The 18,224-nt window shown below is 47.2% G+C and overlaps 1 protein-coding gene across 1 annotated transcript in view; it reads right to left on the minus strand.

Annotated features, from left to right (window-relative positions):
* Nucleotides 1-15,733, minus strand: part of LOC119464134 (uncharacterized) — a 35,105-nt gene extending 19,372 nt beyond the window's left edge. Inside the window, 1 exon segment of the mRNA XM_037724972.2 lies at nt 15,327-15,733. Within this exon segment, the coding sequence (XP_037580900.1) occupies nt 15,327-15,461 (135 nt within the window). The 5' untranslated portion in view covers nt 15,462-15,733.
* Between the last annotated feature and the right edge of the window lie 2,491 nt (nt 15,734-18,224).

An 18,224-nucleotide genomic window follows, 5' to 3' on the forward strand; every position in this document is an offset into this window, starting at 1 on the left:
GACATTTCGTAATAATAATAATAAACAATAATGATAATAATAATAATAATAATAATAATAATAATAATAATAATAATAATAATAATAATAATAATAATAATAATAATGATGATGATGATGATGATGATGATGATGATAATAGCTTTATCGCAAAGAAATATATATATATATATATATATATATATACAGAAGAATAGCCAGTCCGCATAAGCCAGAGGCTTGTGTGCAGGTTTGGGCACTCTAAGTAGTAGATGTCAAAGTTACTGTCAATAAAATATTCTTAAACAAAGCCTAAAGTAAAAATATAAACCCCAAGATAAAAAGAAGACATATTCGCAAAGAAACGCCGCGCATTTAAAACAGTATAATGCACACGTGATGCCGGCCACAACAATAAATGCACGTACTAGCAAAATTTGCATTTGTTACAAATGTTGTGCCTCTGTAACCCATAGTTTTTTTTTATTCGCTCCAGCAAAATAGCATTATCAGTGGGTGGCCTTATTTTACTAATATACAATGCAACATAAAAATCGCGTGTTCTCTTTCCATAATACGTAAACAGACGGGTTCCTGTGAATCTTTTGTCACAAAGAAATCCGACGCGGCTGTGGACGACACGATTGACGTCGACTGAAAGACGCAACAGCATAGGCTTAGGCAGTCACAGCAGTAACAGCGTCTAGCCGAAATGACCACGTTTTTACATTTGCCTTTGTGATTGGGCTATAGAAAAAATTTGATTCCACCATTGCGTTAGATCTGTGTGTTTTTTTCTTCACCTAAAATATTCCTTTACAGCATCAATATTCGCCCCCGTCTTCATTTAGTCTTTACAAACGTGGGGGCGCACAATAAGCGTGGAGGAGACAAAAAAAAACGAGAATTAATTTCGTTCGATATACAATTTCAATTCAATTTATATTCTATCCCTATACTGTGCTTCAATGAAGTGGTATCAGGAGCACCAAAAATAAAAATAAAAGGCGGCGATTAGGCGGCTTGACGGGGTCATTGCCCCCTAACGTGTCATTCGTTTTCAGCCGTTCATTGAAATGTTTACCGCAGAGAAAACTGAAAACGGAAGTGATGCAGCTGCGAAATGCGGGCGCAGTAAGTCTTCCAAACGTTTGGTGGTGTACAGCCGAGCATACACCCCGGCCCACATACACCAAAATAAACCGCAATATATAAAGGATCAATGCAAGAAAGCATTCAGTACAAACATACACACGTTCTTTGCGAGTAAAAGGTAAAAAAAGTTTTAAAAAAAGAAGGCATTTGTGCGTATACGCTCTGTAAGCTGCGTACATTTCTGCGCGTTCGCATAAGTTTAAAGCCACGTGCAGTCACTCGTGTCCTGCCCTAGTTTTGAACTGGCGTCGTGTTTATCTAAAAGTTTTTTATACGAGAATTCGACTCTGAAACTGCGGATTTTAATTGTGCTCCTTTGATATCTGGTTCCCCAAGGCCCTTATTTCTCTAGGCCGATGAGTCATCCGCCAGAAACAAGCGTTACCAACATCTTCAACTGAATCATCGCAAGTCGTGCGCTTATTTAGAGGTGACTTCAAACGCGTTAGGACCGTTGGCGGTAATTTCCTGGTGTGTATCCGTAAACCGAGAGGCCGCAATCAACAGTGCTCCTTTTTAACTGAATGGCCTCATTAGTATTACTGCTTTGTCTGCTGCTCAGTTTGGGTATGAAGAAATATTGGTGTTCAATAGGGCATCATATCAAACATTTCTTTTCATCTAATGTTGAAGAAATAATGAAGTTATGTTGGCTTGGATACTAATTATCCGCTCCCTTCAAAAGTTTACAATACTTTACACTGTGCGCCAATATGAAAAGGAGTACCAGATTTGCGCTTAAAGCCGCCAACTTTCTTTGTGCTTTGTAATAGAAATAAATGTTACGTGAGAGAGAGAGAGAGAGAGAGATATTCTTCATCGCAAGAGTTATACAGTAAGCAGCTATGAGTTTAGAAGAATCGCTGCTCAAACAATAGTCATCTATTTTATTTCATTATCTTGGACTGTGTGGAAATCATTTCCGCGATGGTGGTGAACGCAGCGATATTGAAACCATGCGGAGACCGTCTCCTTCCTGTGGCAAATTGTAATCTTCGGTGAGGAAGCGCTGCATCACGTGACTCCCGCCGTCCTGTCGCTTTACTAACGCACCATAGATTATCCGAAGTGACGGCCATTAGAGCGAGTCGCAAAGCCGGCAAATTGTGCGTCTTTCGTGTAATTAATTGTTTAAAAGCATGCGGGGTTAATGACCTTGTAGTCATTCATGCGTGCACTGAAAACTACACCACATTCCTTCCTGTTTGTGCCTCGGGAGATTCGGCCAGTTAGAGTGGCCCGCTAAATTTAGCGGACGAACTGGCGATGTAATGGCAAGCCTGATCGTCGGGCCCGAGAAGCTAAGCGACAGCCTTCTTCTTCAGTGCTTGGGAGGATGACGACCTAGAGACAGAGAGAGACAGTAGCACAAGCAAAGGCACGGTAGCTGGCAAAGGAAAATCCTGGTTTGCTACCCTACGCTGGGACTAGATTGGAGGGGGAGGTAGAGGGATAGGAAAGACGAGAGAGAGAGAAAGACGGCACAGGCGCACACAATCACAGCCGGTGACTCACCTCATATACTATCCCCGCACCGTAGCACGTGTAGCACTACAAACATGGGTTGAGACTATACAGCGTCGCTTGTGCAATTACAGCCTAAAAGCTCCCAGCTACCGTCTACCCTATCATATTTACGCTCTACATATCTTCCAAAATATGACCAAAAGGTGTACACGCTTTTTGCGAAGTCTCGCCTCGCTTTATTGACTCGTCTGCGATAGTCCGAAAACCATCACGGCTTGACGTGCTGCTTCGCAGTGTGACAGAGGACAAATTACTGACAAAGGGACATGGACAGAACAAACTAAAGAATTGACAACTGCTCATTTTCATTAGAGCATCTCGTATCTACTAAAACATTCGAGTGCAGATACATGGTTAACAAAAAAAAGTGAGAACGAAATGGCAATGACTAGAAAGGATGAAAGCTTATGTTGACGAAGAACGTGTTCCGGGTTAATGGACGTGAAAAAGGAGCAAAAGCAAATAAAATACCACCAACTGAAACACATTCTAGCAAGAAAACAAACTGTGTGTTCGCGGAATCATTCTGTCGCTATCAACGAGTCACTAACGTGTCCTTTGTTGCGCTATGAAGCAACGCGTCTAGCTACAACGTTTCACCAACCAGCACCCGTCACAACATTTTCAGTTAGAAAACAACCCGCGGGATCCTTCTATACGATCATGTCAACAACACCTGGGTAGTGACCATGTGCGCACGCGCGCACGTGAAAGTGGCGAATCCGAGCCAAAGTGGGCGTAACAGGACGGGACAGGTTTTCGCTACCGGTGCTCTTATCAGATGACGCCGTAAAACTTCGCTCTGGATTTAGGTACGACTGTGCAAACACGGCGGGACGATGTCGTGCTTGCTGTTGTCCTTGCACGATAAAAGTCCTTGTCAACACGTGTCATCTGTGTTCCTCTGGCTCCGTCCTCAAAAAAAATTTAATTCTGGGGTTACACGCGCCAGAACCATGATCTAATTATGAGGCACGCTGTATATAGTGGGGGAGTTCTGCATTAATTTCGACCACCTCGAGTTCTCTTTCTTTCTTTTTTTTTTTTGCTTTATTGCCATTTACAAAAATCAGAGTACGGAAAAGCAGAACATATTCAAACGCTAAAAACGTTATCCTGTCTTGGAGAACGTAATTCTTAAAAAATCGCACATTCAAAAGCAATTCTATTTGTGCGAACCAGTCTGGCACAGGTATTTGTGACTTTGTTTTTCAACAAATCTGTGAATGCTTTCTTTGAAGTAATGGCGCGCCGCCCTGGCGTCAACGTACGTCAGCATTTCGGACTGCTATACGACGTCTCCACACACTGTGCAGTACAATGAGCATGATTAAATCAAAGGGCATCCCATCCTCCCTATTGACAGCCAGAAACGGGATATATCGAGCACCGAATGCAACGAATGCACGCTACAAAATCGTGTGCGCATTTTGCAAGAACAGAACCCACGACCTCGTGCTTTACAGCGAAACGTCGTGGCCACTATAAGACTCCATGACGGGTGGCTCCGTCTTGTACACCCGACTCGCCCAAGCGTACCATGTTACTTACTAAACGTTCCTCTGCAGAAAAACGTTTCAAGCCTATCGCTTCGTAGATGGCCCATGGACGATGCCACCCTTAGTGTCACCTGTTTGCCTCTTTAAAGTGTCATCGTCACCAAATGCGCACCCGGGAAACGCGATTAAACGTCTTCTTCGTCCGCAAGCGAGCTCTATCGGACGTGCCAGTGCTCCTTTCGTAGGGGTGTTGCAAGATGATATCGCTTGTCACGAAGATTATAAGACGTCTCGCTCGCTCACTTGACGGCCCCTCCGTCATACGGGGCTCTCGATTACGTTTACGCTAACCAGTGTTTCAGACGTAGGTCTCCGGAAGCGTTACGGGGAAAAAATTCCAAACGGCAATGACGTCACCATCGGGATCGCATTTCTACAGCTACTGATCCGAGATGTTCGCTCGCGTCTCTGAGCGTCGCCTGGACTATAGCACGGACGCATTTGTGGGTGTCACATTAGCAGTTTTGATTGCACGGTGTTTTGAACAGACACTGACGAGGAACAATAAGTGAAGCTGAAGTGATAAGTTACGTTGCTGCAATCACAAAGCGAAGAGTCCACTCTTGCCCTCTTTCTTCGTTGACATTACATCGATGCGAGCGGGTCGAGTTGTAACTCGAGCGGATCCAGCTCGACCCGACCGTGCTTTCAAGCATCTTGGCAAGCGGGTTGGCCGAGTCGACACTGAATTCACCTCGGCTCACGCTCGGCTCAATCCGCTAGCGCTTACGTGGACCCGCCGACCGGATTTCGGCCTGATAAGCCGATTCGATCCGACTTTATCGGTTTCATGTTCATGCATTTCCTGATTGGAGACCTGTCAAACCACAGAACATTCAAAGGCGAAAGGCGAGTGGCGACGCCGCCCTGAAATTCATGCGCATGCTCATCGTGACGTTACAAACACCCAAAAAAGTCTCCACAAGTCTAGGCTATTAGTTATAATTAAAGACTAGCAGCATTGTTTTCTAGAGTGACCAGTGATTCAACCTAGCAAGTTTCGGCTGTTTGCGCGTGTGCCAAAGCAGCTCAAACAGAGCTGAAAATACTTCGAGATCTGTGCTGTCCCACTGGTATACCAGTCCTGATGTTTCGACGCAATATCAAAAACATAAAAAGAACGTTTTGCCTCCTCTTGCTTCGGTAATAGTAAATCGTTTTCCGAACGATATAAACTTTTCAAATAACACGTAACCCGCACAAAGCAATTTTGAATTGTTCTTTAGTGCATATTTAACGGTCAGCGAAGTCCCATTTCAATACCAATTTTTCATAGTTCTAGCTGAAAAGAGCCTACGAACAGTCCCATATTATATAATATAATCCCATATAACAGCTTTTAAGGACCCCCGTTGGTATACTAAAAAAATAATCAAGGAGTTTTACCAGACACGCCGTAGTGGGGTACTCCGAAATAATTTGGATCAGCTGAGATACTTTAATGTGCACCTTAATCTAAGTACATGGGTGTTTTCGCATTTCGCCCCTCATCAAAATGCGGCTGCCGTGGCCGGGATTTGATCCCATGACCTCGTGCTTATCAGTCCAACACCATAGCTTCTCGTTGTGATACTAAATTATGTATTGTATACTATATAGACGGCATCGACCCATAGATTTGTTCGACAGTCTCGTAGAAACACAGTAACAATTTTCTCAAATTTTGGGATAGAATTTTCGTAACCGTTTACAGAGTTTGGTGATCTCTACAAAAGACTTCAGTGTTGGCTAAATATTTCATTCGGAGAGGCGAGAGAAAGGTAAGACAGGCAGGCGAACCAGACGCACGCATGGCTTGCTTTGGGAAGGTGAGAGAAGGGCAGATGATGTTGTTTTATGGGGTTTTACAATGCCCAAACCACCATCCTGATTATGAGGCATGCTGTAGTGGGGGATTCCGGATTGATTTGGACCCCGTGGGGTTCCTCGGCGTGCACCTAAATTCAAGTACACGGGTGTTTTATGCATTTTGGAAGGGGAGTTGAAAGAATGGAGAAAGGCAAGGAAATCAACCGTTACGATGAGAAGAGAGACACGCGCCCAAGATCACAGTCATCGACAGATTAACAACGAGTAAGCGCCAATTAGTCCATTCGTACCAGTTCGTTGTCCTTAAGAATTGCAACACTGCCTTCGTCACTCTCTGCCCGAACGAACCATTTTGGAATGCCCACCTCACCAGCCGTCACCGGCTGGTGAGGTGGGCATTCCAAAATAATTTGTTCGGGGAAAGCAGTCTCTCGTCAACGCGAGCGAGCTCAGTTGCGATCGTCCGCCTCTCTAGGTGTATCGAGGACCGTCACAACGAATGTGACCAAGAGTCTGCTCGCGACCGAAGTCATCGCACCCAGCGTTGTCGGGCACGTTAATACAGAAGGCAAGGAAGGGGCAGACATCATTAAAGGGACACTTAAGGCAAATATTAGGTCAACGTACAATGTTAAAATACCATTCCAGAAAACTTTCAGGGCTTGTTTCATGCCAAGAATAGACTTCGTTTAAGCGAAATTGGCGTCTCAAGGGTCCGTGTACCTTTAGCGCAATTCAATTGTCCCGCTTCCCAGCGGGAAGTAGTAGCGTTACATACGGCACCACCGCCCTTTACTGTCGTCGGTGAGTAAAGTGACAGCCGACAGATGGCGCTACGATTTAACGCGAAAGCACAAACACGCCACCATGGAGAAGCCGAGAAAATACAGTGCTGGAGTCGTTGCTGCAGCTGCTCTTCGTCGTGTGGTGCGGACCGCTCGGGCATCCCACGACATTTCATGGACATGAAATTCTCATGGACATGGCATTCTTTGCCACTCTACGAGCCAACATAACCAACGCGGCACCAGGCGACAATCAAACAACTGAAACATGCAAAAGCGGGCGGTGCAGTCTTTTTTCTAAAATTCAATTAGAGCTGGACCAGTGGCATTTTCTTCAGTGTTCTAATGCAATGCAATAATCTTTTTTTTATTTCTGGTGATCGAGTACTAGTAACGCAATCATTATGAGAAGTGCCTACGTCATCCGACTACTACCTGAATGTCCCGGGGGAGTATCAAATCGTGTCCTGCATTTATATCAATTTCTCGATAACTAAAGCTCTGTTCGTGACAACACTGACACCTTAGACGTTCTCGAGCATTATTCCATTACTTTAGCTTGACTTAATTTTTGCCTTAGCGGCCCTTCAAGGCTCTTTGGGTGTTAGCCTTTAACAGATCGCAAAGATCTTGATGCATACCTGCTAAGAGTTTGCGCCGATCTCCTGAATATTATTGCTTGATTCTTTCGAAATGTTCGCAACAAGTGCAGTATGTCGCCGGCTTCTCCACAACGTCGATTGATTTTTGGATTCGGCGTCCCAAAGCCGCACGGGGGTAATGAAAAACGGCATAGTGGAGGGTTCCGAATTAGTTTTGACGGAATATGGTTGCTTATAATGTTTAAATCTCAGGACACAAGCGGTTAATTTTCTATTACAACGTTTTTTTTAATTAGTTTACCCTCATTGAAGTGCGGCCGCCCGCGCCGGGGAGTTGAACCCGAGACCTCGTTCTGCTCGGCAGCAGAACGCCATTGATACTAGCGCCACTGCAGCCAGTTTCTCCGCAACGTTCACTTGTTAACCGAATATAGCATCATGATAGCTGAAGTCGTCGCTGCCAGTTCGCAACCAAAGGCCGGTCATGTCACTTGCAACTTAAACAAAAAAAAGGAGCAAGGATTATCTCTCTTTCTAACGTACCATCACTCTTAGAGATGTCCGTCGTAAAGTGCAACGTGAAAACACAGGTTCGTTCAAATAACCACGCGGGTTGCACCCCCTCCTAGAAAGCGTGACGTACGGGCGCGTCATTTGGTGATGGCCGTCACCCTGCGTGGTGTTCCGCAACGCCAATGCGTATGACCCAGGGTTATCAACCAGGCAGCTAAAGAAGAAAAGCCCGCTAGAAGAAGCGTGGCTCACACGCGCGTAGATCAAATCAAATGAATATCAGCGGAGCTCTCTCTTTTCATGCGTAAACAAGAGGACGGAACAACAGCGTCAGCAGGAGATACGCGAAAGCGAGTGGCAGCTAGATCTGTACAGAAGGATGTTGTCACGACCGAGTTGTTACGAGAGATGAGTCAACAGGTTTCGCTTCTAGAAGTCTCAAATGCAGCTATGATAGGCTTCGTTGCGGCGTTATAACTTGCACGACCCGGTATTCTGCGGAGCCATAGCTAGGTACGTTGACCCTGTTATTACAACGAAGTTTTTTTTTTCTTGTCTTTTTTTTTGCCAATCTTCGCTGACTGTGACTGTTGCTACTGCGGGAGCGGCTACTATGCTGTCTTGCTGAGTAACTCGCTTACAAGACGGCACGCGTGTAACGAATCGGCTTTCATACGACTAGTCTATACCACGTCAACAGATATGTGCAGGTTACCGGCTCGGTTCTCTGTGCAATTACGCGACAAAACGACGAACTGCACCTAATTATCCTCACTGCAACAAATGCCGTGCCTTCAAGCGCATCATTCTTTCATTAGAGCACGTCTTTCCCGGCGTTCGGCGCGTCTGCTCGGTCAATATCTCGCCGAGTGATATGAGCCAATCCTGGAGACTGCACAGTATTAAACTGGACCGATGCCTGAGAGGACGTAAACAAAATTGATGACGCAATTTATGACGCAAAATAAAATTGATGATCGCGAAGACAGTGCAATCCGCGGTCGCGTGCCACGTGGGTCACGTGGAGGGGGTCCTCAGCGTCCTTGTCGCGCTCTTCGGAAAGCGCAGTGATTGGGAAAGCGCTGGTACCATCACAATTTAGTTTTTTCATACTTGTTATTTCAATCTCGCCCGGCCTCATCTTCTAATTTCCAAACTTTTCCGAAAACGAAATTCATTTTTCGGGATACTTGACGCAACGTTCGCGAAATCGTAGAACAAGCCCGAGTTCGTAAACTGTACGAAAAATTCGTAAGTGTTGGCAGGTACGTTTAAATTATACAGGTTGTTTGGGGTATAGAAAAAGCACGAAACGGAAACGTTTCCCGCTGTCCCCACCGTAACACATCCGACTCAGAGCTGGCACCTGAGCATTGGTCAGTGGAAGGAACCGGGCTGAGTGCTTGTAGAAGTTAGTTTAGTGAGGATAGGGAGGACGGGTGCTTGCTCGCTTTTCTCGTTCCGTCCCCATCACAGTGCGGCATCCGCCGAAGGGACTCTAACCCGCGATCGCGTGCTTAACAGCAAACTTCCACTGCCACTGCGCCAGAGTGATGGGTCCAGCAGTTAAGAGGCAAGAAGTTAATGAACAAACAAAAAAAGAACCGCGCTAAAGACGGGTTTAATTGAGGGTAACCTTACCTAGGTGGACGGCACATGGAGGCTGCACTACGGGAATGTTTAGCTTTAGCTGTGACACCCAGTACCAGGTATCGCCTGTGATATATGCACGAGCAAATTACGGGAATGTGGCTCTCCGAACGATCGGCAAGAACGGTAAACCCGAAACGTCGCTTGCACGTATCGCTTCCCACATCGCTGCTGCTAGCATCGCGCAGTCTGCCACGTACAGCCTGTCAGTCAAGCGGAATCATCGGGAAACCCGAGCGTAGCTCGCACCGACTGCTCTGCGTTCCATTCCTGACTTTGTTTTTGCCTCCATATACCTGATGCCGCGGCACAACGGCATAGCTGCGCGTTTGTAATAATGGCGGGGATGATGTCCTAAATAGTACAGACACACTGTGAGGTTCGTAATTGGGTCGTAATTATGGCCAAAGCAAGGATAAATGAAAATTATAGTGTATAATTGCATAGGCTTGTTGAATGTTTCTTCTACCTCGAAAGTCGCAGTGTGACAAAAAAAAGCTACTGAACACGCTCACCAGAGTGGTAGAGGCAATACAGTTCAATGAGTAAACTAAAAGGACATATAGTTTGCCAATGTTCCCTTGTAAACCCATGTAAATAATGCAAATACTGTGAAACAAAAGTTATAATGTTCCATTCTATTGTGTGCCAGCGATACGACTGTTAATTTTTTTTGAGAGGGCGCCACGAGAGAGACCCACATTCACCGCACGGTACCTATTACTTTTCAATAATGACAGAGCCACGTGGTCAACACCTTCGAACAGTGCGCAGCGCTCATGTGACGTTATAGGGAGTTTAGCCCCCTAGTGGTGGCCTGCCGAACAACGCTTTTATTTTTGATCTTCACAGTAATGTCAACTTGAAACTCAAGCAAAACTGCACCCAATATACTAACTAACCTTTGTTTAGACTTTACAAGCTTCAAACCTCGCGCATGATTTCATTTTTGCTGAGCCAACGATGTCGCGGTTGCGAGTACCACGTGCTAAAATCTAAAATTAAATTCTGGGGTTTTACGTGCCAAAACCACGATTTCATTTTGAGGCACGCCGTGGTGCGGAACACCGGATTAATTTTGATCACCTGGGGTTCTTTAACGGGCACCCATTGCACAATAGACGAGCGTTTTTTGCACATCGCCCCCATCGAAATGCGGTCGCCGCGGCCGGGATTCAACTCCGCGACCTCATGCTTAGCAACGCAACAGCGTAGCCGCTAAGCCACCGCGGCGGGTAAGATGCTTGTAAACGTGGTCGGGTTGAGCTGGATCCACTCGACTTCTGACTCGCCCCGCTCGCGTCGAGGTAATGTAAACGAAGAAAGATGGTAAGGGGGGTCTAGTTTGCTATTGCAGAAACGTAATTTATCGCTACAGCTTAACTTATAATTCCTCTTCAGTGCCTGTTCAAATGCCATGCGATCGAAACGGCAAATGTGACACCCACGCAATGCCATTGCCACTATGCCACCACGGCGTGTACACCACGTGTCCACCGCGATGCCACACAACAGAACCAGTACGAAAGAGTGGTTGTGTGCCATCTGTTCTTTTTTTCTTTTTTTTTTTACAGCGAAGTTGCTTATGGCTAGAGTTCTATGTATTTTTAGTGTCAGTCAACATATCTGCGTGTGCAAAAACTCACCTTGCGAATTTGATGCATTTTCAGTAGATTAGTTTTCAATAGGCACCATTTTCAAGATCAGTAGACTCTCGGGTAGATAATAAGCACTCCTCAAAGATTTGACGCTGTGCGAACCGCGTGGGCCACGTGTACGCTCGCACCACCCTCTCTTTGTCGTCGTTCCAAGCGCTTGCGTGCCTAGTTTTTTTCCGCTCTCTCGGTGTGGCAGTCCCGTCACGCGTGTCTAGTTTCCTCCGGCTCCCCGAGGTGGCGGCAGTCTACCGCGCGAATGTAAGCCGCCGATCAAGATCGGCGATCAAAATGAAAGTGTTCGTGCGTGTGTATTTCTTCGGGATGACCACCGTCGCCACTCAAGAGATAAAATTTCCTCATACCTTCGATCTAAATTCTGTGTCACCTCTATGCAATGTGCTAAACTGCTTCGCTGGTAATCCACCTTCACAACAGTGGCATGGCGCGTTATTTATTTTTTATTTTTTTGCAGTAAGCGACTCGGGTTCCTGTGAAGGGCGCCACGACTTTCCTTGACGTTAAGACGTCAAGGAAAGTCGCACACCACGTGTGCGCGTCCGGTGGAGACTGGGTGATGACCATTACTGCATCTCAAACAACACCGGTGCGCGCACCTCTGCGAAAGAGGTTGTGACACAATCTAGTCGTGCAATAAGCAACTCTGACGCGAGAGTGCTTGCTGACGACTCTTGCTGCGAGCGCTAGAGCATGCATATGTCAGAGACTCGACATATGTAGGGTGTTCCGCCTCATCAAGTGGAGTTTTATCTGTCGTGAAACGTTTCGCCACCATTTTTTTATCGCACTTTCGGGCACTGCGAGAGGCAACCGTTGCTCGTCTGCCAGCATATCTGGCCGAGATATCCCAATCGTAGGCGGACACACGACCCTCGGACATATCCCGGTATTGCAACATCCGAGCATGCTCGAAGTGACAGTGAACGTTTCAAAGTAAAGCTGCCAATTTTCACGCTGAAGGGGTCGTTTTTTTTTTCCTTTATTCTTTTTGGACCAAATCTCCGTGGCAGTTTCTTGGAAAAGGAGATGACCGAACTGCCATCATCGCTGGAGCGAAGATAAAACGCCTCAGGAAGTTTTAAAAAGATCGAAGAATGTCTAACGTATACGTATATGGCTTCTTAGCTGTGTGAAACTTGTGTGACACATTGTCTATCAGTGTAACAGAAGCAGGCAGAAAATGAGAACAGGGCGGGAAACATCTCCCTTATCAACCCTCTTCTTCTCTCAATCCTACACTTTCGGCATCACCACGTTAAGCCATCGATTCTATAGTTTAAATCTCAAAGCTGCATGTCTGGCCTCGTGTCGATAACTAGCCAGGTGACAGGCGATTCCATTTGCTCAAGTTGATGTGAGTGTGAACGTGAAATTCTGAGCGACCCATGACCCCTGCCGACAAGCACCCTTCTCTAGCACACAGCGAGTGACAGGGAGAGAATAACTTCTTCGAGGTTGTATCAGCGCACCGGTATCAAGAGGGAAAGAGAGAATAACCGTCTTTATTCAACACCTAACCCCATGTCCTAAGGCTCCAGGACGTCCCCGGTACGGGATACCAAGGTTTTCTGTAAAGATTACAGTGAGGGCAGAATATTGGGAGGCGATCCAGCTTCGTATGGCTGTGGGCCGGAATTGAAGCTGAGGTACTAAGGAGTTATAGAAATAGCGTCCTCAAGCAGGTTCGTATGCCCAAAAGCCCCATCTTTCTTGCGCGCCTTTCGCCTTTTTCGGGGGCTCTATTTGCCTTGTTTTTGTGTTTTTGTACTCCTGGTCGATAGCGGCCCAGAACCTTGAGACGCCTATATCCCATAAACTCCCTATTATGGTCAAGAACACTTTAGAGGGCGCTTACAAGTGGAGGCCGATTCGTGACGGTTGGTTCTCCACCCAAACTTTGGCACAATAACCACGTGGACACGACCGCTTATGCCAGTCTCTTCACGTGTTACTGGCTCCTAGTTTATGCGCGAAACCCAGCATCAAAGAATAGGTACCGACCCGCCCAAGCCAGTACCTTACGCAGGTCCATAAGTCATGGGTGTTGTCGGGGCAGCCACCACAATGTCGAATGTTGCTGGCCCCGCGGTAGCGTGGAATACGATGAACAAGGTAATGCGAGAAGAATTAGCTTGTGAGGCCTACCAAAGCATGTTATCTATTAGATGAAGTTTCGCATTGTGGCGGATGGTGTATAGAGAGCAGCGGTTCGAACGAAGCCCGCGAGAGGTTTGCCTTTCTGCAACGCCTTCAGATCCGCGTGTGGAACACAAGTCCCACAGCAGGGTCAAGACTGAGACATACAGGAGCGCGTTCCAAAACGATTCGCGAGTTGGTCGGGATCGAAGAGTTCCGCTTTACTCCGTCGATTTTGGCAGAGCACCACCGGCTGCTCCACGGAGTGATAACACGGCTGGCGACGAGCTCTCGACCTGCCATTGTCACTGATGCGCGAGGACGACGCTGCCGATCTGCTGACGGAGCAGTCTCTGGGTGCGAAAGGTTCTGTTGCGAAAGTGGTTGGAATCTGCTTCTAAAATCCACCACTCCTGGCACTCGGCTCGTTCGACAGCATCAGTGGCGGCCGATGGCGCAAGCTGCAAGCTTTTGCAAGATGAAAGCAAGACAATCTGGTCGGAAGCTTATCCGCAGCCCTCCACTGTTGTGCGTCTCTCGCAATCGACATGACTCTTTGAAACGATGCAAGCACAATCCATCAAAATCGGCCATAAGGATAATAATCAAGAGTTATATAATTCGCGAACCGTACGGATTGCCAATTTATTGCTAGTGAACCATAACGAGCCAGATGACCTCCAAAAGAGGTGTGCTTCCATCACGTCATTGCTAAGGGTTCCACGTGGCACTGTTTGTCATTGTCGAATTGACGGCGCTGCCTACAATGTCCTTGGCTATTTTCGGCCATAAAGCTCTCCGTCGTGTCCTTCACTGCTCAAGAGCGACAAAGGCCGTATAAATTCTGTCCAGTGTAAGCGTCACCGTGTCAGTAAACAAACCGGGCAGTCTTCTATGTCTCTTTTTTTTTTTCGTTATCAGCAATGTGGTCAGCATCTATTTACACCTACGCTCGCCCAGTTTTGCCTGTCAGCTCCTTCGGATACGGAGGCTGTATCATCCGGTAATATCCGACCGCATAACTGCATCCACGCGCAAGCAGAAAGATAAAGATGCGAAAAGCAGACATAAGCACAGCGCGCTGTTACCGATAAGAAAAAAAGAAAAAGTAAGGAGTGCGGGAGAGAAGGGTGGCAGGTGGGGGGGGGGGGGGGGGGGGAAGCACGCGACGATAAAGAAGCCACGTTTACAAGCTTGGTGAACGCGTGCACTCTCATCACGATGCGCTTATGTAGTCAGCAAAAAATGGCAAAAGAGTGCAGTTTTCGCTTTCGTTTCTTCCGCGAGCCATTAAGGGCTCGACCTTTCAGAAAAGACTCCGTTAAGGAAACTAGGAATTCTAGCAAAGAGCATCTTGCGAGGAAAGTTTGCAGGGATTCGAACCTCCGTTCTTTGATTGAACGCTGGCCCTTCTCTGTGCTAGATTGCACTGAAGAGCACCGGATCAGATGTTTGCTTACAATTGGTTTCCTGAATAAAAAATTACGCGCTTATTTTTTATCGTTTTTGAGTATCGGTTACGCGCTTATTTTTTTAATCGTTTTTGAGTATCGGTCTCGCTAATCGTTCAACGGTTAGTTTCCTATAATTTGACGTCGTTTTTGAAAGGCTCTCTGGCGCATGGAGATTTTCTCACATTGTTTCTTTATCCAACCGAAACCTGCACTCCGCGCTATTCAAGACTCCGCATTGAAGAGATCCGGATCAACATTAACAATTGTGGCTTGAGATAAACACACTGACCTTAGTCACTCTCTGTTCTTTTTTGCCTTCGGCTATTAAGGTTGAGTGACCAAGCAGCGAACACGAGACCTCGCCCTCTGAAACAGAGATCCAACGCCTCCGAACCATCGTGGTCGACCGAGTGAGCCCTCCCGTAGAACGTTCCGAAACGGATGACCAGCTTAAAAAAAAAAGAAACACGAAAGACCGCACCTGTGGTTTCCGACCGTTAGTCACATCGGCCGGGTCCCCCCACGGAGGTTGTTCGAGCTGGAAGGAGACCGGGGCGGTCAGGTCCTCCCCGCCGTTCTCTCCGATGCCTCTCGTTCGCGATGATGTCGGCGGCATGGCGTTGTTGTGGAAAAAGCCCGGGCTGGCTACGTCGGTCCCTAAACGTGGCTGGTGGTGTGCGAGAAGTGAACCGTCTCTCAGGGCGTCTCTCGGAGCACTGACGACCCCGGAGTGAAGTGAGAAGTTTCTTCCCAAGTCGGCACAAAACGGAGCGCGTGCCGCCCAACCAGGAGTAGACGCAATCTGAGATCCCGTGACGCCGGCGCGTCCCAGACGCTCCTCCCGCTGTTCTCAGTGGTGCGATGCGCGCGGCGTGCCTCAAGACGCCCGCCGCGGTCCTTTCTTAATTTTCTTTCTTTCTCTTTGCTCTTGCTCTTCTTCTTCTTTTCGTTTTAACAGACACGGACGACCGTAAGGCAAGAAGCCGCCGGCCCGCCTCGACTTGCCTCGCCTAGCGCGGTAGACGAGGTCGGCAGAACGGTATACGGTTGCGCGCTCGGGACGCGAGATAAAAAACAGAGCGTCCGGGAGATAATTTTTTTTCGGGCTATCATATGGCGCCTGTGGTGGCAGTGGTGTAGTTGAAGGGGGGCGGGGGGGGGGAGAGAAGGGGAGGGCATCGTAGCCGCGAGATCTGCAGAGGGGGCGGGGGGTTCTCAAAGTGACACCGCGAGCCTCCAGCCAGCCCCGGGGTGGGTGGGCGCTGGCCGCGTTGCGCAATGGCTTCCACACACACACATGCACGTACAGACACACACACACGCACACACACAAGCACACACATACACAAACACACGCGAACTCACAATGCGCGCGCATGCTGACACACACGCACAGACACAGCTACACACGTTCAGACACATGCGCGTTTTTGAAGAGGGGAGGGTCCCCAAATGTGTGGGCTCGGCCCGTCGGCGGTCCACTTCGTGGAATGGAACAAGGCAGTGTACGGAGCGAAGGACTCGGGTTCGGGTGATATAAGACAGCGCGCGCGCCCTGTTATCGGCGATGTCGTGGAATGAGCGCCTTAGCGCTGTGTGTGTTTGTGTGTGTGTTTGTGTTCTTTTTTTTTTTTTTTGTTTCGAGACCCCCAGCGAGTGTCCCGTGACTTGGAATCTATACGCCGTGACCGTGCGCGCGTGTGTGAGTTCACTCGATCCCGCCAGTTTAAGTGCGACGTCCATTCTCAGTACACTTCCATTCATAAAGTGCGTTGCTCGTACAAGGCTAAATAACAAAAAAAAAGAAGAAAAGGAACGAGTAGAGCGATGCACAGAGAAGCACTTCTTGCTCCTTTTGGCTTCAAATTTAATTTATCGTTTTTAGTCAGTTTAATTAAGCCTGCGCCTAAGCGCTCACATTCCTCATGCCTGGAACGGGTTGCATTTACAGCCGGGCGCGGGATCGTTGGGTCCGTTCAGGCGTGAAATAATTTTCGCTTGATGATTTGTTCACTAATGCATTTTCGATCTTGATTTCGCAGTTGACTTCATCCTAGAGTAAAGGTTTTCGCCGTTCCTATATCGTTTGACTTGAATGGGATGAAAACGACAAAAATTGGCAATTTCGCGCGAATGGCGAATCACGGACAGCTTCAGCAAGGTTTCAACTCCTCGGGCGGCTTTCTAACTATGCAAGTGCGACTATATGTGGGTGCAACTGCGACAGAATTGCTTGCTCTCTTGAAAGCTTTGAACACGCCATGAAGGGCATGCAATTGCATCACACAGACACCACTGCGCTGCCTGTAAATAACGGCACCAGTTAATTTACCAAACTTTCAGACCGTGAGCATCATTACTGTTTTGCATTTTTTTTTAAGGGACTGAAAAAATTCTAGTTAGAAATCACGCTCCGTTAATGAAATATCTCGTTACTTTTGATTGCGTGCACCAATTGTGAAAAGTTGTAATTGTTCAGCAAAGAAGACAGAACCGTCCTCGAGCAATTTCGGCGGCTGCAGCATATACCTTGCATGTGTGGCATAGATAAACATGTGCCATGCATGTACCTAGACATATACGGAACATCACGGCGACGGCTGAAATTCGCCTGGAGTGTGCATATGACGGCTATCGCAATGAAATGTTGGAAACGGATATGTCGTTATGGCCACTCCATCACGGTAAATGGTTCGAGCACGCGAAAAAGGATCTGGTGGCCAGCAACGCGACAACGCGTTTACTGTTCTGCGGAGTTTGCTTAGCCGCCAGGCGCACTGGTGTTCGCTGTCGAAGCAGCACTATTCAAGCCCGAGGATCGCTTGAAACAATTGACAGTCAACGCAAAGCCAGTATATAGCCATTTCTGTCAGCGGCGTTTGTTCAAGTGGGAGGACTATCCGTGAATCTTAGCACATTCCTTTATACGCTGTAGCCGTGGACATCTTTCATTGATTTTGAAATGTCAGTGTTCCAACGTGAACAGGCTGCACAGACAAAGGCAAGTGAAGTGGAGCGCAGGTGTTAACTTCCAACTGTTTCCGTCTAAAGTACCGAACATGTACGCACGGTCGTTTGTGTAGCCTTTGTTTTACTCACTTTTGACGCTATGGAATATGGATCTTCCAGAAAAAATGTGCCGCCTAGCCCGGGAACGGCTTGTTTTGAATGAAACAAGTACTACGAAGGTGCAACAACCCTTCTTCTGCTGTTTGCGTTTACCATGAATTTATAACAGCGCCTCTTCTTCCAAAACACATATCATGATACGTCATATATCACCATATGTCATATATCACCATATATCACCATATATCATATATCATAAGTCATATATCACCATAAAAATATTTCACAAGTACGTGACCACTCATCTGCC

This window comes from Dermacentor silvarum, chromosome 9 (assembly GCF_013339745.2).
Source record: "Dermacentor silvarum isolate Dsil-2018 chromosome 9, BIME_Dsil_1.4, whole genome shotgun sequence".
Classification (NCBI taxonomy): Eukaryota; Metazoa; Arthropoda; class Arachnida; order Ixodida; family Ixodidae; genus Dermacentor; species Dermacentor silvarum.